This window comes from Phocoena phocoena, chromosome 14, assembly GCF_963924675.1.
Source record: "Phocoena phocoena chromosome 14, mPhoPho1.1, whole genome shotgun sequence".
In the NCBI taxonomy this organism is placed as follows: Eukaryota; Metazoa; Chordata; class Mammalia; order Artiodactyla; family Phocoenidae; genus Phocoena; species Phocoena phocoena.
This window is the reverse complement of record NC_089232.1, coordinates 44683825-44710544: the sequence shown is the minus strand read 5'-3', so window position 1 is coordinate 44710544 and position 26720 is coordinate 44683825. Positions and strand designations below refer to the sequence as shown.

General features: G+C 37.6%; 1 protein-coding gene across 1 annotated transcript in view; it reads left to right on the top strand.

Moving 5' to 3' along the window:
* EML6 (EMAP like 6) overlaps positions 1 to 26720 on the top strand; it is a 322870-nt gene that overhangs the window by 194967 nt on the left and 101183 nt on the right. The window contains exons 8-15 of the mRNA XM_065890822.1: positions 1897 to 2034; positions 3750 to 4006; positions 6136 to 6348; positions 13096 to 13263; positions 14441 to 14547; positions 17838 to 17956; positions 19948 to 20134; positions 22126 to 22231. Of these exons, the coding sequence (XP_065746894.1) occupies positions 1897 to 2034; positions 3750 to 4006; positions 6136 to 6348; positions 13096 to 13263; positions 14441 to 14547; positions 17838 to 17956; positions 19948 to 20134; positions 22126 to 22231 (1295 nt within the window). The remainder of the gene's footprint in view (positions 1 to 1896; positions 2035 to 3749; positions 4007 to 6135; positions 6349 to 13095; positions 13264 to 14440; positions 14548 to 17837; positions 17957 to 19947; positions 20135 to 22125; positions 22232 to 26720) is intronic.

Sequence of the window (26720 nt, the reverse complement as noted above, 5' to 3'; positions counted from 1 at the left end):
ATGAAGACTATTCCACTGATTTCAGTATTTCCGTACTACTGAGCTTTAAGTGTGCTCAGCAACAAGCAGGCCAGAAAGAGAGTCCGTGACAGTGAGAGGAAGAGACTGATTGATATTCAGTTGATGGATTACTGCTTCTGGGTTTGAATAGCTAAAGTGGAGCACTGTATACTAGACTAAAGGTCACTGCTCCTCACCCCCCGCCCTTATTCTGTATGTTTGTGAAATGCAATGGGTATACTCATTAGAAAAGCATAAATCCAAAGATAAAACCATTTTTGAGTTTCTACTGAGCACTAAAGCCTCATCAATCTAAAAATCAGTGAAAACGATTACAATTTTCTCTTCATGTGACATAAATGTTTATTTGGCTTTTACTTCTCTACACTCACTTCCTCCTCCTCTCTTCCTTTTCCTTCCATTACTCTGAGCCAAACCAATGCCAACTTATTCAGACACCCAAGAAACTTGATTCATACCCATCCCGATATAAGGGATTTCAAGAAAGTTGTTGGCTTTTATATTTTAACAACTGTGTTGAGTCTTAGAATTGCAAAGAGCCCTTACTGCCAGAATTTGTATTACTTTCCTTAACCATTAATTTGGCTAAAGTTTTAAATGGCATTTTTACACTGAGTTTTGAAATGTAGGAAGGGTATAAGTCATAATTTCTTGATAAAGATTAGCTTAGCGGGTTTATAAGATTAGTGCAGTTTGCTGAGGAGTGATGGTTTCTTCATGCTAGTCAAGCAAAGTTTACATTGCTTAAAATAGTACAAGGCTAAAAGCAGCGTGAGATTATGAATAATGGACAAGGTATTGAAAGCATACCATAAGCTTTAGGCTGAACAGTGCAGGCTGCCTAAGGGATAAACTATTCACGGCGCAGCCCTGCATTGCAAGGCGCATGCCACCATCCCTCCTGAGGGCAGAATGCATTTAGAGAAATTGCACCACATTTGACTTATTCGTGGTTCTTTATGACAGGACTTAGATTCTCAGACCCCCTCGCAGATACTGTTGTTTGCACGTTAAGAAGACTGTCTTCAGAGTAGTAACAGAGAGAGGTCAGATGCCGCAATTGCGTCTCACATGGAAACCCTTATTTGGGTCTTCAAATGTTTAGTTCGTGTTCTCTCAGTTTGAGGTGCCTGGATTAGATGTTCCAAGGAGCTGCTGAAAATTCTGTGAGTGGCACTTGCACTTGACCTCTGTTTCTCCAGCAGTAGCTGTGCCCATCAGCCAGGGGTACGGCGAAGTATCCCCCGCCGCCCCGGCCCCAACCAAGAGGGGACCCATCAGCAGTGGGGCGCCCAGGTTGCTCGTGAGGAGTGACAGCATATGACTGTGTACAGCCAACTTTGGAACCATCCTGGGCAGGGGTATCATTCGTTCTTCTCCATCTAAAATACTTCTTGCTCAGGAGGCCAACAAATGTAATGTGTATTTCAATCTGTATGTGCTTACGTAACACAGTTACTGGAATGGAACTCGTATTTTTTTTTTTCAAAAAGCAATAACAGCATCTAGTAGTACCTCTTATCCTATAAGTGTTATTAACAGCCATTGGTATAAATCCAGAACAATTTTTAATCTCCAAAGTATAATTTTGTGTGAAGTAGTGTTTAAATTTTCCTTATTTTATGAATCTCAAAATCTTTGGAAATGTTATCTCATTTTATATTTCTTGCTGGGTATTTCAAATGGTGAGAATCACATAAAGATAGACTAAACACTTTCCCAGATTCCCAGACATGCCAAGAGGAAGGACACTGGTGTGAGGTTACTGCAGTCTTTCTTGTTATTATCTCAGTGGTGAACAGGCCTTCGGCCTTGGGCTGGCTGATGACTATGAGAAGTTGTTTTGTTTCGTCTTTGACTTTGAATTGTGCTTAGGCTGTGGAGCCTGGCAGACCATGCCTTGATCGCCCGCTGTAACATGGAGGAAGCGGTTCGTAGCGTTGCTTTCAGCCCCGATGGATCTCAGTTGGCCCTGGGCATGAAGGACGGATCTTTCATTGTTCTCCGAGTCAGGCATGTACTGATACTGAAAATGACATTAGAGATGTTCTTTTGTTAAAATTAATTCTCCTGGTCAGAATGTATGCCAGGACCTTAGGAAAAGTGCATTTACTGTTTTCAATAGGACCACTGTAGATTCACAACCGCCTGTCTATAGTTACAAAATCCAAACACTCTGAGCGTCCGAAGTTCTTTGGTAACTTGTTTGGCAGCACTGCCTGACCCAATGAACTGGATGTACGATTGTTTACAGTCTGTTAGTCTCTTAGTAGGGATAGTCATGTATCATCTGATTTGCTGCAAAAATATTAATGTGTTTAAAAGGGGTTGCTGTCTTAACTCCTACTGGGGATGTTATGTAATAGATTGTATGCAAACCTTTCTAAAATCCAATGAATGATAAACTCCCAAGCTTGTCTGGTCCCAGGGGTTTTAGATAAGAGATTATGGGCTTGTAATAAGCCAAGAAAAGAAGAAAAAAGAAAGCAGCCTCCAAACAGCACTAAATTTTTAAAGGTAAACTTAAGTAAAGATTTTTCTACCTATAATCACCAATAAAATGGAACATTTCATATTTATCAACCTCCTATATTATTTCTACTGGAAAAAAATTATGACCTACCCTTGTAATTATTTGAAAACATTGGTTATTCTTTTGGATTACACATTTTGTGATTACAGAAAGTAAATGTAGCTGTAGATTAGATACTGCATCTCTCACACACAGCAAGTTCTATATAGCTCTTGGCATGGTTTATTACACTAAATTCTCATCACCAGCCACACAACTTATTACCAAATGGGTGGGCAACATTTTCTTTCTTTGCTTAGCGATGTGTGAAAAGATAGCTAATTACCAAATTTGCTTTTCGATGGATTTCCCAAGCTAAAAAACAATCCTCCCACACCTATTTTATGGCATTATAGTAAACTATAATGCTATTAGTAAATGATGCAGCAGGTATGAGAAATTATTATGTGGAAGCAAATATTTGGCATTATATATGCATTCAGTTCATTTTAGAGTTGATGAAGGCATCATTACTAGTTCAGGGGACCTGCTAGTCATAATCTTGTCTTATAGCTATGGGGGAAAAGCCTCAGTGAGCTTTCAAATAAGAGTAGAAATTCTTACCAGAAACTTATCAGAAAGGATATGGAATATTCCAGTGATTCAGTGTAGGCATTATTGACCTTTCATAGTGAAAGTTAAATAATTACATAAAAATTCAACATTAAAAAAGTAGTTTTCCTCTTCTGCTTTTTGAACTTGCTCTTTTTACAATAAGCATCAAGCTTAACAGTCACTGGTTTCTTGTTCTTAAAGTATTAGAAAGATAGTTTATTTTTATGTTAACCTTGATATGTTTTACCTTTCTCTGTGACATATTTTTAAAACAATTTTACAAATCCCAAATTTTAATAAAAAGTTTTAGAGAAAAAGAATACATATAATTGAACATGAAAGCAAAAATGCATTTCATTAAAATTGTTTTGTTTTTTACTTTGGGAGCCCAAAATATTATTTAAAATGTTTAATTTCTCCTACATTGGCCATGAACTAAATAATATTTTATACCTTTCCATAAAAGTTAATTCTGTAATTCCTGTAGTTTTTCTCTCCCTTTCAAAGTAATTTTTTTCTGTGGCACACAGATTTTAAAACATGACTTGGGGTTCCTATCTCTAGATTTGCTGCTTATCGCTTTGCTTTTCTATTCTTATAGAGATATGACAGAAGTGGTTCATATCAAAGATCGAAAAGAAGTCATTCACGAAATGAAATTTTCTCCAGATGGTTCTTATCTGGCAGTGGGATCCAATGATGGCCCAGTAGATATCTATGCTGTTGCCCAGCGGTATAAGAAAATAGGAGAATGCAACAAGTCTCTCAGTTTCATCACACACATCGACTGGTCTTTGGATAGTAAATACTTGCAAACTAATGACGGTGCCGGAGAACGGCTGTTCTACAAAATGCCATGTAAGTCACAAGGGCAATGAATGTTTGTACAAAGCGCAACTCTGAACCATGGCAGAAAATTTATGAGGATATTCTTAGGACCTCAGGGCAAGGAATGTTTTCTGAAACAAGACCCTCAAACCACAAACTCTCAAAGAACAGATTCATAAATTGGAACACATTAAAATAAAAAATTATTGCACAGCAAAAGAGACCATGATGGGCATAAATACTTGGAATTGTTATAATGGACAAAGGATATACATGAACAATACCAGTTTGAACTGCACCAGTCTACTTCTGTGCAGATTTTTTTAGTTGTAAATACTACAGTACTACATGGTAGGAGGTTGGTTGAATCTGTGGTTGTGGAACCATGGATGCAGAGGGTCAACTCTAAGTTATACATGGATTTTCGGCAGCATGGAGAGTTGGTGGCCCTAGCCCTCAAGTTGTTCGAGGGTCAGCTGTACACCTATAATATATAAAGAATGCCTAAAGATAAGCAAAAGGAAAAAATACTAAAAAAAATAATGAAGATTTGAGGATCACAGTCAACTACTATGATTGCTTTCGTCTCTTTTGTGTCCTTCATAATTGGAAGCCCTTATACGATTATTTGGTGAAATGTGCTCATTGGGATTAAAAAAACCCACAAATTTTATTTGTAAACCTCACTATAACTTCTATATGAGATTTATCTTATTCATCTTATTTATATAATACTCATTTAGTAACATTTAATCTGTGATGTTAAAATGTCATAAATAAAAGATAGCTTTCTGTATTACAATCTTTGATTAATGATTTTTATAATGTAAAAGGAAAAATTTGATATTTAACATGAATCTTGACCACAAAGAATTATATTTTAATTTTGTATTGAAAAATCAATTTTACCATAAAACAAGGTGTGACATATCTTCAACATTTTTAATAGTCTCTGCCCTATCAATTCATCAGTATACCTTTACTAGGTACATATTTCTTTGTGTCTACTTTCTCTGCTTGACAGTATTTCGTATATATTTTCATATGTGAAAAAATATGGAACACATTTTTGTCGTTTGCAGAAACAAAGTAACACCCTACTCAGTGCTATCAAAGATACCAGTGTTATCTTTGCTGGTACACACAGTGCAGATCCAAATATCTTTGTAGAGGTGGGATTTTTCTCTTGTGAATTACTTCCTTGGACTATATTCTTTAAAGCAGGAACACTGGATCCAAGACTACGTTCAGACTATAAACTCTCCGATTCTGTGGTCTTCATAATGGATTTTTATATAATGCTGTGTTAGAGTCTAGAATTGCCAATTTGACAGTGCACCAGTAATGTACAAGAGCATCTATTCTCATAGGTTCTTTATTTGAAAATATTTGTTATTTTTGAGGGGGAAAGTATGAGGTAATACACTTAATTGTCTTGATTTTGAATTTTTAAATTGTGCATGACTAAGCATTTTTCCAAGCTTTTCCTTATCCATGGGCTTCCTCCTTCTTGTGCTCCCTGGGGACGTCCCTTACCATCTGCTGGTGAAAACTGGGTATTGTGCCCCACACATAAGACCATACCTAGAACAATTGTCAGGACTATTTTCCCCAGCTAATTACATTTATTTCATCAAAATTTGGTGGATTTTCATTGTCTAGCACTTTAAAATTTAAATAGAAAATCCATTCATTTTTTCCACTAATTAATTGAGGCTGACTTCTAAAAAGTCACTTCTGTGGTTCCTTGAATTATGAAAAGTAGGAGTTCAGAATAAACTCTTTAAAAACCTGGCAAAATGTTAGTAACTAAATATGATAATATATAATTTAATAATAGTCATTTCATCAATAACACAAAGCATAATATCATCTGTATCTAAATAATTAAGGTCAAGTAAATATCAGTAGTTTAAGACATTAGATTTAGTACCATGATCATTTTCTTTCTCCTATCGGAGTTTTGAGCATGTGCTTCCTTTAAACCCTGCTAGAAAAAAAAATCACCATTTGGGGAAAGAGATTAGAATTTATAGTTTCCTTGGTTTATAAACATTTTAAAACAAAGGTTTTAGACCTCTATGAGAAAAATGAATAAAGTAAATTAGGATATTTTATTTGAATGTAACATTACATTAAAATTTATTGATTATTTTCAGCTGGGAAGCCTTTAACAAGTAAAGAAGAAATCAAAGGGATTCCCTGGGCCTCCTGGACATGTGTGAACGGCCCAGAAGTGAGTGGGATTTGGCCAAAATACACTGATGTCACTGACATCAACTCAGTGGATGCAAATTACAACAACTCAGTACTGGTGTCTGGAGATGATTTTGGACTGGTTAAATTGTTTAAGTTTCCTTGTCTCAAGAAAGGTAAGGCCAAAAGAAATGTTTCTTTGAATGAAGATTTGATCTAGAATATACATACAGTATAATTAAGGCTTATTTTCTTGATGTCTGTTACTGCAGACTATTCATTTTATCTTTATATTTACTCTAACATTTTTCAATAGAAAGTTTGCTATCTTCTGCTTTTGACATTCTGAAAGGTGGTTTTGCAAATTTAAGTCAGCATTTGTCAACAGAGATGTTACTCAACATTTCATGATTCATAAACTTCATGTTTTAAACAAGTTGTATTCTATTTTATTTATATATACGTAAATATAATAATTTAAATTACATGTTACATTAAAATATTGTAATTAAAATTCTTTTATGTGTTACACCTAATTGTGCTTATACATAGGAAGCGAAGCAAATCCTTATAGACATATTTAAAATAAAATCTGAAAGTGATTGTTGTGGTGATAATACAGTTTGTGGGCCCCTTCTGATAGCACTAATTTTGCACACCAGACTTACGTAACTGGTGAAATTTTTTTATTGAACTATAATTGATATACAATGTTGTGTTAATTTCTGCTGTACAGAAAGTGAATTAGTTATACAAATATATACACTCTTTTTAAAATTCTTTTCCATTATGGTGTATTACAGGATATCTAATATAGTTCCCTGTGCTGTATATTAGGACCTTGTTGTTTATCCATTCTGTATATTAATAGCTTGCATCTGCTAATCCCAAACTCCCAATCCATTCCTCCCCCAACCCCCTCCCCCTTGGTAACCACAGATCTGTTCTCTGTGTGTGACTCTGTTTCTGTTTGGTAGATAAGTTCATTTGTGTCATATTTTAGATTCCACATATAAGTGATATCATATGGTATTTGTCTTTTTCTGACTTGCTTCACTTAGTATGATAATCTCTAGTTGCATCCATGTTGCTGCAGATGGCATTATTTCATTCTTTTTTATGGCTGAGTAATATTCCATTGTATATATGTACCACATCTTCTTTATCCATTCATCTGTCAATGGACATTTAGGTTGCTTCCCTGTCTTGGCTATCATGAATAATGCTGCTGTGAACATTGGGGTGCATGTATCTTTTTGAATTGTAGTTTTGTCTGGATATATGCCCAGGAGTGGGATTGCAGGATCATACGGTAACTCTATTTTTAGTTTTTTGAGGAATCTCCATACTGTTTTCCATAGTAGCTGCACCAACAATGCAGCAGGGTTTCCTTTTTTCCACACCATCTCCAGCATTTGTTATTTGTAGATTTTTTAATGATGGCCATCCTGATCGGTGCGAGGTGGTACCTCATTGTAATTTTGATTCGCATTGCTGTAATAATTAGAAATGTTGAGCATCTTTTCATGTGCCTGATGGCCATCTGTATGTCTTCTTTGGAAAAATGTCTATTTAGATCTTCCGCCCATTTTTTGATTGGGTTGTTTGTTTTGTTATTGTTGAGTTGTATAAGCTGTTTGTATATTTTGGAAGTTAAGCCCTGTTGGTTGCATTATTTGTAAATATTTTCTCCTACTCTGTAGGTTCTTTTCATTTTGTTTATGGTTTCCTTTGCTGTGCAAAAGCTTGTAAGTTTGATTAGGTCCCATTTGTTTATTTTTGCTTTTGGGAGACTGATAACTGGTGAAATTTTTGAGAGAGTTTGATTCAAAACAACCGTTTCTGCCCTTGCATTTTATTATTTTGTTTTATTGTTGTTAAAATCTTGTCACTTCAATTTTTCTGGCACTGTCAGGCTTTGTAGAATGTGACTGAATTAATCATGTAATGATCCTGTCCTCTTCTTCCTTCAAAAGTTTAGGCAAAGCCCATACACAGGCTTTTCTGAGACTCCCTGCCTGCAACCTGAAAATCTGATCAGCAGTAGGGATATGCTGTTGCCTGAAAACCCTTTCACTTGAACAGTTTTTAGAATAAGCAAGGAAAGGGATTGAAAATGTCATCAGAAAGTCATTTTCAACTAACTGGCAGTTTTGAAGCAGTGACAATCATGGTAAAAAAATTGAATATAAAATGCATAGCAAAACCACCATCACTTCCACTTGACAAAATGACCATCAGATTAAAATGCTTGAGGCACAACATTACCTCAACCTGCCTAATTCAAGCTGTTCTCTTTCTCCATAATGGGTCTTTTGAGTAATAGGGCATGTCTTGTTAAATTGAGTAATGTACTTGCAGAAGTTAGGCAACCAGAAGGTATCTGGAAATTCAGGAATCAGAAGGAATATCGTGAGGGTCAGAAGCAATACTATTGGTATCAAGTATCAGGACTTGGGAATTCAGTGAGAGTTGGTATTTCCTATGAGTCATTGAGCCTTGTAGGATAGACTTGGGTCTAGAAAATAGCAATGGAGATGTAGATCTTGGATTAGCTTATTAGGATGGGGGAGGCAGGTAGGGAGGTACAGTGAGTAGTGCTGTTTGTCAAAATGAGATACCCTTATATGTAAAACAACCCTGAGGAGGAAGGCAGCCAGGAGACATCTGAATGAACAAGGAGACACTGACAGCCAGAGCGACAGTATGGTGAGAGCAATAAAACCCACCTCAACAATCTGCATAAGTATCCATGTCCTCATAGCAAACTGACTTGTTCTACTTTTCATGACACATTGTTTATACATCTTGCAGTTTGCCTCAGAGTCATTTAGGCTCTTGGAGCCTTTTTGTGCTAAAGCTACTGGTGGAGAAGTTTATAACAGAGTGTTGCTGATGAGAATGGTAACAGTTGGTGGAACTTGTCTCCCTATAACCAAGGTACAAGTATTCCCCCAACTTTTGAACCTGTAAACACCCAAATATTAGCAGGGGCTGATGACTATGAGAAAGTGTGGAGACTGAGTAAACATTATAGTTTTCCATTGTGATTAAATAAAACTCACAGGTTAATTGACACATTTATGATTATGTGTGCATAGTATTCTTTTGCATAATAATTAGACATAAGTGTTCTGCAGTTAATGAAAATGACTACAATTCATATTATTTTTATATAGCTGAACCAATTAGTTTTCCTCATTTCCTTTTGACAGTTTTCAAATCTTAAAATAATTAAGATCAATACTGATAATTTTCCCTGATGTCATTTAGAGTACATCCTGTTTGACCATCACCCTCCAGACACTGACATGAGGTAAAATTCAAAGCCTTGCTCATTGGCATTTGCCATATCTTAACACCCTTGGCATCTACCCACGCTCCTAGGGGAGGCTCAAGGCCGAGGATCTCCATGTTTCACTTGTGTGCTGCCATTCCATTAATCCTTCACACACACACACACACACACACACACACACACACACACACCCACATATACAGTCCTTGAACAACTACCTCCTATGACAAGTGTCCTAGATACTGTAAGACTTGAGTTGCAGAAACCCTAGACCTTGGAGGGGAAAGTGCTGGCCTTCAGTAGAGCTTGGATGAGCTTGATGGAGGAACAGAAAGGTCAGTGTGTCTAGAGCATGATGAACGAGGGGAGAGCTGTGCACTCCAAGGCTGGAACGGCAGTAGGGGCCAGGCATGAAGAGCCTTGAAGCAACTGTTAGAAATGTGGGTCTTATTCTAAGTGCAGTGGAAAACTGTTGAGGGTTTTAAATGGAAGACTGACATGAGCAATTTAAGTTTTTAAAATACCACTTTGATATTGTGTGGGATGGAATAGGGAAGGGGAGGCTTCAAGTAGAGAGATTATTGTAAGAGCCCAGGTAAAAGATGATGTGACTTGGACAAAGTTGTCAGGAACAGACCTGAAGAGAGGTGGTTGAGATTAGGAAACAGTGTCAAGGTAGAGCTGAAGGTCTTGCTAATGGATTGGGTGTGGGAGTAGAGGGAAAGAGAGGAATTGAGGAATACTCCTAAGTTTTAGATTTGAGCAATGGGGTGGATGGTAGCACCATCTATAGAGATGGGAAAATGAGAAAGGAAAAGGTTTTGTGTGTGTGTGTGTGTGTGTGTGTGTGTTTTATAGTGGTAACAGAGTAGGAGGGGAAGGGGAAACTCCTGGTTTTTCTGTGATAAGTTTGAGGCGCCTATTAGACATCCAAGTGGGCATAGCACACAAGCTGTCAGCACTCTTGGGAGACTTCAGGGTTGGAGATGAATGTTTGGCAGCTGAGGGAATATCAACAGTATTTAAAGCCAAGGAGAAAGAATCAATAGAGAGGAGATGAGGGCTGAGCCTTCCTTAGGGTCCAGAGAATAAAAGGGGGCCTTGTAGAGTCACTCAGTGTCCTAAGGAAAACCTTGGAAGAGATGGATGTAGCCTTCATTTTTTCAGTAAATATGTACGTGCTATTCTAGAGGCTGGAGATATGTCAATGAATAAAACCAGCACAAGTCCCTGGAGCTCTTGTTCTACTGAGGGGACCTAGTCAATAAACAAGACAATATAAACACATCTGATGGTGAGAAGTGCTGTGATGAAAAATAAAGCAAACAATGGGAGTAAAGAGCACTCAGGTCGGGCAGTGTAGTATTGCTGTTTTAAGTAGGATGGTCAAAGCAGGGCTCACTGATAGTTTCATTTGACTAGAAACCTGAAGGAGATAAGAGAACCAGCCATTCAGAGATGCAGGGAAAGAGCATTCCAGACTAAGGGAACACAAGTGCAAAAGCCTAGAGGCAGAAGAGGGCCTGGCATGCAAAAAGGCCAGTGAGCCTAGAGTAGAGCAAGGAGGGAGAGAGAGGAAGAATTATCAGAGAGATAAGGCCTAAATATTGATGACACTAATGCTTTTGCAGGTTCTACTTCCAGCCTCCCAATGGTGTATGAGCTAGCTATTGCTGTAAAACAAATTCCCCTCCCTCCCAAATTTAGCAGCTTAAATCAATAATAATTTATTTTCTCACAGTTTTGGAGGGTCAGGAATTCAGGAGCAGCTTAGCTGGCTGATTCTAGCTCCAGGTCTCTCATGAAGCTGCAGTCATCTGAAGGCTTGACTGAGGCCAAAGATCCACTTCCAAGATGCTCACTCACCTGGCCCTTGGCTGGAGGCCTCAGTTCCTTGCCATGTGAGCCTCTCCATAGGCTGCTTGAGTGTCCTTATCACATGGTATCTAGAGATCCAAGAAAGAGCAAGGAGCATCTGCACTGCCTTTTATAACCTCCTCTTGGATGTCACATACCTTCACTTTTGACATACTCTGTTTTGATTTGTATCAAATAATTTGTAGACATATTTTTTCCAGCTTTACTGAGATAAAATTGACAATACTGTGTGAGTTTAAAGTATACAACATGATGATTTCATATATGTGTATATGTTGTGAAATGATTACTACTTTAAAGTTAGTTAACATATCCATCACCTCAGTTAGTTATCCTGTGTGTGTGTATGTGTGTGTGTAGTGAGAACATTTAAGATCTACTCTCTTGGCAACTTTCAAATATACGGTATTATTAACTACAATCACCATGGTGTACATTAGATCCCCAGAACTTATTCATCTTATAACTGAAAGTGTATCTTTGACCAGCATCTCCCCATTTCCCCCTAGGTCCCTGATAACTGCAAATCTACCATGTGCTTTTATGAGTTTAACTTCTTTTTAGAATTGTGGACATTTTTTAAACAATTCCAAAGAGATGGGTTAAATCATCTCTGAGGAGGGTCTAAAGGTCAGTGCAGCAAAGAATAGCCCAACAAGATCTATAGAGATATGGGAAGAATATGTATTTACTTCATAATTATTGAATTATCATCAGCCAGCATTTCCAGCTGACCGGAGTTGGAATCTGTTTGACTGTATTAAATTACCAAAACTGATTTAGGAAACTCTTTGAAATGGGCATGGTTGCTTTTGAGACTCAAGTCCTTCCTTTCCCCTTCTGTGGCAGCATTCCCCCTGTCTTTTTATAATAAAACCTCACCTGGTCAGAACACGCTCTCAGGGAAGGGACATGTGGCAGTCATTTTCGCCTACATATAAATTTAAATCATTACCTCTCCAGTGGGTATTTAAATTTTAAACATATGATACTTGAAGAGATGGCCTTTTCCCCTGTTAAAGAGATTTCACTTAGAGGGGCTGGAATAGGTAGAAGTATTTCTGAAGGAGGGATGGTGTGCTTATTGGCCCCAGAAATCTCTCATAGTCTTTGGGGTCCTAGGCCTCCACATGAGAAGATGGATCTTGCTTATTTCCATGAGTGCCTTTATGCTTCTATCTACTCACCATACACTGGAGACTTTGCTGCAGTTATTCAACCACAAATAGAAGTTCACATAGCTTTTCTGTTGCATTCACTACCTGGGGATGGTGTTTACTGAGTAAAGCGATCAGTTTAAGAGAAAACAAATTCATTCTCCCAACTCTACATCTACATGACCCCAAACAACAATTTTACTCCCCCTGCCCCGCCGCAGAAGTATTTTCCATTTCCCAGTTAAAGGATTGCCTGTTGTATCTTGTATTTAAATAAGAATGTGTAAGATATTCATTCTTTAGCATTTATTTTCAGAATCAGTGAAGCAGTAGGTGTTATTTGGAACAGGTTCAGATGTGTCTTTAGACACAGGGCTTAAATTTTAAGACCCAGTTTTAGCTTAATCCATACTGGAATGATTGAGATAGCTTTTGGAGCATTTGATTATTTGTTATTATCTATAAGATTGAAATTATATTTTCTAATATACTTAAATCTTTTACTTCTCAACATGAATAGAATGTAATTTTTTAACCAACAGATTCTATTTTTTGCACAACTAATCTTCTCCTCAAATATATCTTTTCAGGAGCCAAATTTAGAAAGTATGTGGGTCATTCTGCACATGTCACAAACGTCCGCTGGTCTCATGACTTTCAGTGGGTATTAAGCACAGGAGGGGCTGACCACTCGGTTTTCCAGTGGAGATTTATTCCAGAAGGTGTCAGCAATGGCCTGCTGGAAACAGCACCCCAGGGTAAAACCAGTAATAATTTTTCAACATCTATTTATTTTTCAATAAAAATTTCAAAGAATGGTCTAACATCTCTTCTGAAGGTAAAGGGTTAAAGCTGTTTTGAAAAATTCATTCCTACAGTAAATTTAACATTAAAAAAAAAAAAGAACAGAAAAAGATTTTGAGATATGGGCCAATTGAGTATGGGTCAGTTGGATAATTTCCTTCAAAGGATTTTGCTTATACCAAATGCAAGTTGAAGGTCTAAGGTTTACATGAAGAATTAACTTTTGAGAATAACATGAATAGATACATCTCGGCCTCCTTAGATGATTCTAACAGGTGGTGGGTCTGCTGGGTCAGGTGACAAGGTAACATTTGGAATAGAAGTTGCCTCCTGGGGGCTTCCCTGGTGGCGCAGTGGTTGAGAGTCCGCCTGCCGATGCAGGGGACACGGGTTCGTGCCCCGGTCCGGGAAGATCCCACATGCTGCGGAGCGGCTGGGCCCGTGAGCCATGGCCGTTGAGCCTGCGCGTCCGGAGCCTGTGCTCCACAATGGGAGAGGCCACAACAGTGAGAGGCCCGCGTACTGCAAAAAAAAAAAAAAAAAGAAGTTGCCTCCTGAACGGCGTTCAGAGAACGGTCCACAATCAGGGCCACTGTGTTCCAGTTCAATGGATGTGTATAGTCCTTTAATTTACTGTGATGTTGGCAGGAATGATCATGTAATATGTGAGGAGATGTTCTTATTGGGAGGGGTTCTGCAGCCATTTTGACCATGGCAATTACCAGAATGGGTGGGCATGTTAACAGGCTAATGAGGATCTTTACTGAACTGAGTGGTTGCATTTCTTTCTGTCCCAGCCTTCTCCTTGGGAAAACCTAGCCCCCCGCCCGCCCCCTTTTTTTCCCTTTCAAAGCAAGATTTAAAACCCAAAGATCTGTTATCTAATAGAAGTGTGGAAATAGTGGGGGGAGTTATCCTAGTCTGGTAATACTCCTGAAAAGGGGGTTAGAGGTATGGTGAACTTAACGAAAAGATGAAAAAAAAAAGATGTTTTAAGAATCTACAACAAATGAAAACTATGGTGTAGTTATTTTTATTGACCTCAATAGGAGAGAAAAAAATTTTAAATAAAAGTTTTAGCCATTTAAAGTCTCAGAATTTCTGCTTGTTTCTCATGGGGTGTTTCTGCAGAAGGTGGCTCCGATTCCTATAGTGAAGAATCTGATTCGGATTTATCTGACGTGCCGGAGTTGGATTCTGATATTGAGCAAGAAACTCAAATCAATTATGATCGCCAGGTCAGTAAACAGGGAGCCTCATGACCAATGCCTTATAACCCCGAATCTCGATCTCATTGAATTTGGACATTGCACTAAAATTGGTTAATGCTTAGGCAGAAGAAAATCAAGAAAAGAATTAGGGAAATTGCCTACTTCTTATCTTTAAATACAGATTTGAAATAAGGCATTTACTGGATCATATCAGTAAAAAATTGTTAAGTAGAGGTAGTAGCAAATTTTCAAAAGGGAACCCATGACAGTTTGGGTTTTCTGCCTTCCTAGCAGCTAAAACTTTAAAATAGTTTTTACAGAAAAATGTGCAAATAAGTTACAAGATTTTTCATTTTCTTAGCAGATCATTAAAGCATGTGTTTTCTTTATAGAATAGGTATCCCTGGAGGCATGGTAGTTTACAAATGAGCTGTTGTCCTGATTCCTCTCTTAACTTACGGAGACTGTTATCCATTTAATTAAAGTAAAAGCCCAAATACAATGCACATTATCCTTCCAGTCAGAAATCATCTTTAGTAGAAAAGTTGGACAATTACAACCAAATTTTTTGAAAATAGACACTTAATTTTAGCACTAAATTGTGTGTATTAAAGCACGTAATCCTTCATTGGAATCTGGACAGGTATCACCTTCTTAATGGTGATAACCCTAGGGGTTCTATTTTCTTCCTTGTCATTTAACAGAGGTATGTGAAGCAGATTCCATACGTGAACACGGAGTGAATAAGATTTCAGACACAGCAACCGTCAGTGTTGCCCCATGGAAACTTACCACATAGGCCTGTGGCAGCTGCCATGTATCAAGTGTCTCTATGGGGCCACATCCTGTGCTTTACATACACCGAATTCAACCCGACAGTAACCCCTGAGAGGCTGAGTACTTTGCCCACATCCGCGTTGCCTGTAGTGGATCTGGGCTTCTCTCCAAAGCACACATTGTACGTGCTACTTGGCTTTGCCTCTGTGTAAGCTCTGAATGTACAACTTTTCAGATGATGACTTTTTTTTCCAACCCATAATTGTCACTCACTGATTCAATATTTGAAAAATTAGGTTAGTACAAAAGTAGTCCAACTGATGGTTTAGGTTAACTTCAAGACTAAATCGGTTTGACTGTGTATTGGTACAATATATTATGCTATAAAACTGCTAAAGGTAAAGATTTGAAAGGAAATTATTAATATCATGCAAATATTATACCCTAATATCAAGGGGAAATGGAATTTAAGCAAAATAAACACACAATTTAGGGAAAAAGAAATGCAATATTTTTAGTTGGGATGTTTCTATTTAATAAAAATAGTGCTAGTAAAAGAATGAAAAGGAATGACTCAATTGAAATTCATGCCTAGGATTTATATATTCTCCCTGACATCTTACTTTCTAAAGCTTTCACCGAGATTATTTAATTCATGTTGTCTATATTTGATTCCTGAGTTGTTCCTGAGCAGGCAGTCTGTTCTACAGATGGGACTTTGAGGCCCACAGAGGTTATGAGACTTGTTCAAATAAGCAGTAGAAATGCCAAGACTAGAATTCAGTTCTCTAAAGTAGTTGATGAGCTGATGAAAGCATCATGAATTCAGATGAATAATTATCATTAGATTTTAAAAGCTTAGTTCACTGCATCTGTAATAGACAAGGCAGTAGTGAGATATCTTCTGACTTCTGTTTTTTTTAAACGATTTTTGGTCAAATCCTAAATACGAATTTCATTATAATATTTTCATGATTTTTTGTAATGTAGTTTGATTAAATGAAAACTTTCCTATATGAAGATGAGAAATTATGAATTGTATTTCATTTAAATGTGTTAAATTTATATCTCTTGATAGTAGGGCATAAATACATGATAGACAAAATTTTAGCTACATGATTTTATCTACATTTAAATTATCGAGAATCTTCTCTCAGCCAGCAGCACATTTTAGGTCCTAGGTTAGACCAAGAGCTTTGCTCTGTATCCCAGAGTCTGATCTGAGATTCATGAGGTCATGAAAGAAGGATAATTCCAAAGAGTGATCACCATGATTCATGTGGCCCACATTTTACACATTTCTGAATCATCAAGAGATTTCTTGCCTTAGAAGAAATTATAACAAAATATTTAAATTATATTTTATTGATAATTTTATTTAATAATTTCCTTTCTTATTTATCAGAAAAGTAATATATTTTCTGGATATAAATTGATTTAGAAACATAATAGCAAAATTTTTTTTTAATTCTTTTAAATCCCAATGACTTAAAAGATATTTCCAGTTAGTTTTGTTCATTAGAAAAAAGTAAAATTCAATCTCATGTCTTATGTTCTCAATTTTGTTTGTCTCTTCAAAGAACCAACTCTTAAGTTTTGTTAATCTTTTCTATTGTTTTCCTATTCTCTATTTCATGTATTTCTGTGCTAATCTCTGTTACTTCCTTTCTTCTGCTAACTTTGGACTTAGTGTCCAAACTAAGTCCAAACTTTTTTTCTAGTTCCTTGAGGTATAATATTAAGTTCTTTATCTGAGATCTTTCTTTTTCCTTAATGTATATGTTTATTAGCTACAAAATTTCCCCTGAGAAATGCTTTTCTGTATCGTGTAAGTTCTGGTATGTTGCATTTCCATTTTCATTTGTGTCAAGATTTTTTTAAATTTCCTTTTTGATTTCTTCTTTGATCCATTAGTTGTTGAGGAGTGTGTTGATTTCTGCATATTTGTGACTTTCCCAGCTTTCTTCCTGTTACTTATTTCTAGTTTCATACTATAGTGGTCAGAAAATATACTTGATATAACTTCAATCTTCTTAAATTTATTGAGCCTTGTTTTGTGGTCTAACATGATCTGTCCTAGAAAATGTTCCTTGTGTGCTTGAGAAGAATGTATGTTCTGCTGCTAATAGATGAAATGTTCTGTATTTGTTGGGATATTTGGTCTGTAGTATTGTTCAAATTTGCTGTTTCATTATTAATTCTCTGTCTGGATGATCAATCCGTTGTTGGCAGTGGGGTTTTACAGTTCCCAACTATTATTGTATTGATATTTATTTCTTCTTTTAGTTGTTAATATATGCTTTGTATATTTAGATGCTCTGATGTCGGGTGCATAAATATTTACCATTGTTATATCTTCTTGATGAGTTGACCCCTTTATCATTATATAATGCCCTTCTTTGCCTCTTGTGACCATTTTTAGCTTCTTATGTTTTCAAAAACTTGAGTTCCTGCAATTAAAGATTTCCTGAGAATGTCAAGACATTAATATATTTGGAACCTGAAGATTCTCTAACTAAATGTTTCTGTTACGCTTGAAGGTTTACAAAGAAGATCTACCTCAGCTAAAGCAACAAAGTAAAGAGAAAAACCATGCAGTGTCCTTCCTCAAACGAGAAAAGGCTCCTGAGGACAGCTTGAAACTCCAGTTCATACATGGGTGGGTGGCCTGTCACCAGCCTTATCACCTTGTCATCCTTCTTCTCAGTGCTACCCCAATTCAGGCTGGCTCTTCTCTCCAGTTTGCGCTTACATGCAGTTAATATTTTAACCATGACTCTCTGTCCAGTTTTCTCAGTGTTCTGTGGCCTTCTCAGTGTTCTGTGGCCATCTCAGTGTGTGTATCTAGATTTTTCACACTTCATGTACTTTCGTGTTGCATGTGTTACTACAACTCATTGTTATTTCATTTTATTCTCTCCATTTCTGCTTCCTTTATCCCATAACTCCTGCTCTATTCACCTGGCTTTCCCAGGACAGTATTTCCTTCAAATGCTTTTGTTCACATGTACCCCAAATAATTTTGAATTTTGAAAATCATGTACAACCTTCCACACTTTAAGTTGACATCTAAGATTTTTCAACCTAAGCTTAAATGGTTGTGAAGAATATATCTTGTGTTTTATAAATACATTATTTATTTAGATGGCTCCAGTGGAACCCAAATGCCATAGATATTTGATTCCCCTTATCATCAATACCACAAATACATGAACTCATATTTCTATTCTACTTCTCCCACAGAATTTTACCCTAATATAATATTTTTATGCTTGTAAGTCTTTTATTGATTACCCTGTCGTAACTTCAACAAGGAAAAAACATATCTATATGTTCAATTTAAATTTAATTCCCTGTGACCGTAAGTCTCTAACTCTGTGCTGTCTGGTACGATATCTACTTGTAGCCAATGATCACCTGAAATGTGGCTGGTCTAAATGTGCTGTATGTGGAAAATGCACACCAGAGTTTGAAGGCTTAGCATGAAAAAGAAATTTACCTCATTAAAATGTTTTATATTGATTACATGTGGACATGATAATATTTTGGACATAATGGATTAAATGTTCTTAAGATAAGTTTCATCTGTTCCTTTTTTTTAATGTGACAATTAGAAAATTTTTCAATTACCTATGTGACTCACATAATAGTTCTGTTGGACAGTGCTACTCTAAGCATTAACAGTTTTTTTCTGGATTTAATTATTGTTATAACTATTAGTAATAAATAGCTGGCCAAATCAACATAAATATAGTACAAATTCTGATAGTTATTAAACATAATTTTATTGGAAAAATTCTTTTAATAAGATAGAATTTTTTCAATGAGTTCAGATATATGTGCATATATATTTCTTATTGCCAGAGGGTAACAGTTTAGCATTAATCTATCCCAGTTTTTCACTTTTTAATGTAAGCACTAAGAAAGCTTATTCATATCTAGCTACTTAAGTAGATGAGAATAGAGACAGTTTTATCACAGCAATGGTGATCAATTCTTTAAACTCCTCTTTGTTACAGGCCAAAAATATGTGTTGTGGTTTTGATATATCACACAAAAATGTAGTTTAATGATCCATCAGCTAACAATTCAGTTAAATCACTGTTCAAATTTGTTAAAAGCAAAGAATTGGAAGTCACTTGACTTGCAAAAGGATTTCTTACCCAGTTGTTAGAGTTATTCACTTTCAACATCCATCTGCACTTGTATTTGTTTTGGTGTCCCTGGAAGGTTTGACATTCCAGGGTAATAAATATACCGTAGTAAGATTCCCGATGGATGAGAGGAATGACTTCCTAAATTGGGAGGAAGGCGATTAGGAAAGGGGAGGTGGGAAAGGAAAACCAGTACCTCATCACAGGTGTGTTCTCAGACTAGTCAGTTTTAAGAGAAAGCACATATAGTACCTGAGGATCTGGAAATAGATTCTGTTAAAATTATCAGTGTCCATTTGCCCCTTAGAAAGTCATCACATGCCCTCAGAGGTCCTCATACCCTCATTGAAGATCACTGTCCTAGGCAACTGTGGAGACACCTGGGTTCTGCTTGTCCATGTCCATATTAACATGTTAACTTTATCTTCTCACAACTTCTGCTCTGTTCATTCACTGTGCGTTCAACTACTGTGCATCTCTTGGACCTGTGCTTCAGCTATAGAGGCTACGATTGTAGAAACAATCTGTTCTACACACAAGCTGGAGAAGTGGTCTATCACATTGCTGCAGTTGCTGTCGTGTACAATAGGCAACAACACACCCAGAGGCTGTACCTGGGACACGATGATGACATTCTCAGCCTGACCATCCATCCAGTGAAGGACTATGTGGCCACTGGACAGGTATATATCTCTCCTGTAAGATGGGAGTTTAGCCAAAGAGAGAGAGGATTTAATTTTGAATTCAGTTTACATATGAGAAATTCAAGAAATACTTGGTAGAAATAAACATAAGGCAGGAAGCTGAAAGTGCAGTGAATGCTGGATCATTTCATGATGGTGGGAGAGTCAACCAATACATTCCAGCACTTTTGGGAAGGCTTTGAGGGATTCTTATTCTAACATGATGAGATCTATGAATAGGATTAGGTAAAACTAGAGTATTGTAAATTCCATGAAGTCTTAATATATTTTCCTCATTACTGTTTACCCAGAACTTAGTATATCCTAGGTACTCAATAAATGTTTATTGAATGAACCATCTTTTAATACTACTGTAACATCCAGTGTATAGTTATTTTTGTAAAACTTAAAGTCATATGAACCTTGGCTAGTTTATTATATTTTAACCTTCAAAAAACTAAACTTTATATGAACCATTTTGGAATGCCAAACTTTGGATTGAGTCTATAATTGAAAAGCTGCTCAAAATAGAGCCCTGTAGTCAATCATTTTGTGTGGAAAAGGAGGGGGATAGAAGTAAACTCAGTAAACAGAGAATCTGTTAAACTCAGATTTATTGTCTTGCTGGTAAAGCAGTAATATGGTCAACAGTATTTTCAGTGTTGTGCTCTTTTCTACCAATGTATAGATTACATTTTTGTTCAGTTTTATCATGGGCTTTTAACTGTAGGTAATACTTCACCTGATCCTCAACCTGTAAGTGGCAAATTCCAAGAAAAACTACTGGTATGAAGGTCAAAGATTAACATGAGACAGCGAACTGTTTCTGAGACTTGACATACAGGAGGTAGAAGTGTTTGAACAGGGTTTATAGCCTGATGTTCATGAGATCCATGGATGAAACTGAGGGCCTGACAGGAGTCAACCCCCAGAAATGTGCATTTGGGGGGAGAAGAGTTCGTAGCTCTTATATTTGTAAAAGGATTACAGTCCTCCAAAATGGAAGAGCCATTAACTGAAACACTGGTTTGCTGCTCTTGCAACTGCAAATTAGACCATCTATTCTGACATTAAGTTTTATAAGTAATTGATCACTACTTTGCCTTTTCACTCTTTCCTGCCCTTCCCCCTTTATTGTCTTTCTTAGAAACAGAAGATGCTTGATTCATGGGTGTTTAGTAGTCTTCCTTTGAAAGAAAAAACAGAGATTGGTTCTTTACATAAACCCCTGAGGAGCTACCACACTCTATGCTGTAATTGGGAGGCAGACCAGTATGCCAATAGCCACTCCAGGGGTAACTGGGCCTCCACAGGCCAGTGTATGAGTTGACCAGACTCTGCTCAGTTATGTGCATGGCTTTATGTCCCATTTTCCCTTTTAGAGTCATCATACCCAAAAGGGTTTTCTCCCCCTATGCATTATAAGTGAGGAAAACCACTTTAGTATTACAGTTCTCTCTGTTGTTGGGAATTGGTATGATAGAAGCTTGTGTCCCCTTGAGGAGAAGCCACCTTAATGACAGAGAGTTAAGCCATGAAACTTTCATTTCCCAGGGGGAGAAGTAGGGTCAGGCCTTCTTGAGGCGGGTAAATAATTGAGGTGGGTAAAAGAGCTCTGAGGATTGTGCCATGAAAACATACAGCTGAGTGGAATCGTGGAGTTGAGAAGGCAGAAGGGAAGGGTGGAACTAACTGACAAAAACAAAGCACAGTGGGCGTTCGAGCTAGAGTTTTAAATATCCCTTAACTGAGAGCCATGTACCAGGTTAGATTCTGCTGGCACCCACCTTGATGCCAGAACAAGACCCTTAGACCCTGTGCCTCAGTTTCCTCATCTGGATAACAGTGGAGTTGGACCAGATGATTTCCCAGGGTCTTCCTAGTCTCCAAATGTGTAGGTTTTGATTTCTGAGCAGCACTTGACTCTAAGGAACAAAATCATTCTTATTATAGTTTATAATTAGTTAATAACACTCATCCTGTAATTTAAGGTTGGGAGAGATGCTGCTATTCATGTGTGGGACACGCAGACTCTAAAATGTTTGTCACTGTTGAAAGGACAACATCAGAGAGGAGTGTGTGCGCTCGATTTTTCAGGTAAGCACCAGTTTGCCACTGGAGTCATTGACAGATGCTTCCATATTTACTTTAGGTTTGTTTAAAAAAAAAATCCTTTTCTTTAGTTTAGTCCTGCTTGAAAGGAGGTAAGCCCTTCGTCTGTCAGCTACCCAGTCTTAGACTGGAAATCAGATGTGTGAATATGATCACACCTCCTTTCCTCATCTTCCCTCTCCCAACTCATTACCCAGAGCTCACACTGTGTTCTGCATTTGCTTGAGAGATTTGAAATCCAGAGCAGCTGTTACCATTGAAAGACTTAGTTGCAAACATCTGGCAGTGACTCAGAACATCAGTTTCATCTCTCCAAATAAGTGGGAACACAGCACCTGTGATTTAAAATGTAAAGCACTAGAGCGAGGGGTGCAAATTCTCTGCAAAGGTCCACTTTACAACACTGGTGTTTTGGAAATAAAATTTTGTATTGAAAAAATAGAACTGAAGTTTTCATATTCTTAATTTAAAATTTTAACACTGTGCTGTTAAAAACAATACTAACTTATAATTTTCTTTAGAATAAAACCATTTCTTTGTGCTAGAATTGAGGAATGAGGACCTATCGCAAAAGGTGTTTTTAACCTAGAAATTTTTAATAACCCCAATGTAGATATTAGATCTGTAGAAAAAATTTCTAAACTTTCTACAGAAAACTGATTCTATAATTTCCTTTTTCTAAATTCCGTTCAAATGTTTAATATGTGCAATGTATAATATTGGTTGTTAAATTCCATTTCACAACCCCAGTCTCTCTCTTATGTACCTCCCTCTCTACTTTCTTTGTTCAGGCCCGAACTTCCTTTAGTCTGTGCATGGTGGTTATGCTGGTCTCTGATTCCATCCCCACTTTGTCCAATCCATCCTGCCCATTTCTGGAGTCTTCTGGAAGTGCAATTACATTGCTACCACATGGACTCCCCTTGGCTGACTGACTCAGGGCTGAGCCCGTGGTTGGACATTCATGGCCTTCTATGATCTGGCCTCAACCTTCCTTTGCAGTGTTTTCACCCACTAACCCACTCGTGCTCCTTTCCATCTACCTAACTGTAGAACCTAAATGCACTCCTGTTCTTCTTTTTGCCTGTGTTCCTTTGCTCATGCTGTTCCCATGTGTCTGTTCAAGTCCAACCATCCTTTAAGACCAAGCTCAAAGTTTTCTCCTCCATCCTTCCAGGGAGAAATGTCCTGTCTCTTCTTCTGTATCCCTTAGCCCATTTGTTGTCATTGCTCTTGTGGTGCCTGTTAGAGTCTCTGTGGTACAGTAGTTATGTGTCTTAGCAGCTCCTATGCCCTTCTCAGACAGTAAACTACTCTTCTAGCCCATCTCTTTGTTCCCCACTGCACATGCTGTAGAGACACAGAAGCTACTCCAAAAACGTGAATGAATGAATGAAGTTTTGCTTAATGCTCTCTGTCTTGCCTTTCACTGCTGCTACTAGAACTTCATATTGTAAACCATCTTTGGATGAAAGCTATCTTTATTCTCTGACCAATCACATGGTGCAGATTAGTGTGAGTGTGTCACACGCTTATTCTCATATGCTGTAAACTACTATACAAATCTGAGTTGTTATATCACTATTAGAAGTTATTCAATACTTTGGTTATTGAATTAGTAAAAATCAAAGCTAAATTGTTCATACTCTACACTGGTGGGCATGTGAGGTGCATAAGGCATGAGGAGCGAGGAAGAGAGAATTACTTGGCTACTACCTGCCAGTTGAAGGCCCAGATAATGCACCTGATAAACAGTGAATACAAAGTCCTAAATTTCCAGGAGTTTGATGTACATACAACTTTCATAAGTGTACCATGTATCCTTGATAAAGCAGTAAAATCTAAAATGAAACTATAATTTGAGTTCAAATAAGATTCTCTTCCAAAGATGTGAATGGATTTCTGCTTTTTTTTTTTTATTTTAATAGTTCTATCTGATGGCTTAACTGTGTTCTTTTCCTAAATTAACTTGCTAGCGGATACACATGTGTATACTTAATATAAAAATTATATTAATCAGTATGTTCTAGAAGAGTGGTAAGATACCCATTAAATAAAATAATAAAAACTAAATGTGTACTAGGTTATGGAGACTCTCATAATTCATATTGTCAGCAACTTTGCAAATTGACTCAATAATTCTAGTAGACAATTTGGCACTGTTTAACAAAAGCTATAATTCAAAATGACAAGTATGTGGACCATGTGTATTTCATACACATTTCTATGTATCAAGTTAAGAAAAAAAGTAGAACTCAAAGTATCTACTCACTGATTTCAACTGAAATGTGTGTATGTGTATTAACGTATAAACAGTGGCAGGAAATTTAGAATACTAGAAATAGAATTCAATAATCATCAGATTATTTTTTCTAGAGAATTGATTAAATTTTTGGTTTTTAAATTTAGGAAAATCAGAAGAACCAACTCATGCTGAATACCTTTAGAGAAGAGATTAGAGGAATGTTGATCAAAAACATTGATTATGAGGCAAGTTAGTAGCAATAAGCTGGTACCCAGTAACTTGATCTCTGCATTTCTGAGAGCTTCCGTCTCTTCTGGGCTTAGTAGTTTTATAAAAGGAAGATCGAGAAATTAGCTGCACTTAGAAATCTTACCCTCGTAAGGCAGCCCCTTACGTCATTGTCCGGGATAGAGAAACCAGGCACTCTGGAAGAGGCCGAGAAGCTGATTCTGTCACTGCTTCTAATTCCCATTTTGGGAAAATAAAGAAATGCCCAGATATAAAATATTTTCTGCATAAAAAGGATATTTCAGTTTTAACAATACATTCTCTATCCCCCAGATAATAGTCACTAAGGAAGCGCCCATTTATGCAGCAAATGTGGGTTTTTTGTTTTGTTTTGTTTTTTGTTTTTTGTGGTACGCGGGCCTCTCACTGCTGTGGCCTCTCCCGTTGCGGAGCACAGGCTCCGGACGCGCAGGCTCAGCGGCCATGGCTCACGGGCCCAGCCGCTCCGCGGCACGTGGGTTCTTCCCGGACCGGGTCACAAACCCGTGTCCCCTGCATCGGCAGGCGGAGTCTCAACCACTGTGCCACCAGGGAAGCCCTGAATGTGGTCTTTTTGATTGTGGAAAATTATATTTTTGTCTCAGAGTTGAAATACGATGTTAATTTATAAATGGCAGAAAGGAAGCTAGGTGATAGTTTGAGAAGGCGCTAACATTAAGGACTATTCAGGAAGTAAGGAAGTATGTACTGTGTTTGATCCATCACCGTGTATGGTTACATGCAGATGAACTGTGGTCGATTGATCTTTGTGGTCTCTGTGGTCCTACTGAAGGTGTGACCTGAAGCCTCTTTGGTTTAATTTATATTGATAGTAGTACCTTGTGTTATAATGATATAGCTTTAGTCTTAAACAGATGCCTGCACCACTTTATAGGCCAAGAATGTAGATACAGAGAGTCTGGTTGTATGGCTGCGGTAAAAGTGAGACAGTGGCAGATTCAGAGCGAGGACCCAGGTCTCCGGGCTCTCAGTCCTGTGAGAAAGCCACCAGGCCTGGGGCCATCAGCTGGTGGAAGCTGTGCTGGCTGTGCTCTCCCTCTCAGTCCTCCTGCCCTTTCCTGCCCCTGCCCTCCACCGGGGCCGGTGTGAACTTTTAGCATGAGAGTCGTACCTGGACCACTCATTGTGCCCCCCTACTTCCTCACTCCTTCTACCCAATGGCCAGTGCCTCCAGCTGCCTCCACCCCCGCTCTCCAGTGTAAATGTGGTGTGGGCATGGTGGTGCATAGAGGCTGTCACGTGCAACAGCACCCTCGTGAAAAGAGACCCCTGTCCTAGAACAGCCCTGAGTCAAACACTTTCATGAGTAGGAGTATCTATCCCTTCTTTTTGGATGCTTGCAGTCAAGTGAGGAGTTCAAGACAGAATGCTGAAAGAGAAGATGATTTAGGTTTCCCAGTTTAACCATGTAAACAGGACACCTACATTGGTTATTACCTAGCTGGTGGCCCCATCTGAGTGCCTCAGCGTATCTCCACACCCACCTGTCTCTTAGACACATCAGCTCATCTTGGGGGGTGTTGTGGAAACCTACCGATAATAGAAAGAAATTAGAGAAAGAGATTGTCATGGAAATACAAAGCAGGCAAATGAGGTGAAAACTAGACAGCAGATAAGCAGTTATACCTAGGACTTTAAATTAATCTATTCTTGCCACTCTTCCAAAGCAAACAAAAAAGATGACATTTTTAATCAAAAACATTTCTAACAACATAAACCATACCTCTAAATTATGTCAACTAGAAAGAATGAATTTATATTGTGTCACTTAATTGAGCAACTCATTGTGGATTTATTTTCAGTGTCTGGGGAAAACAGAGCCGTCTTTGCTTCTGTACTTGCAGTCAGGAAAGTGCTTCCACATGAACAGAAAACCAATTAGAAAGAGAAAGGCTCAGATATAAATATTTTCTAGCCTAAATATCATCCTCATATTTTTAA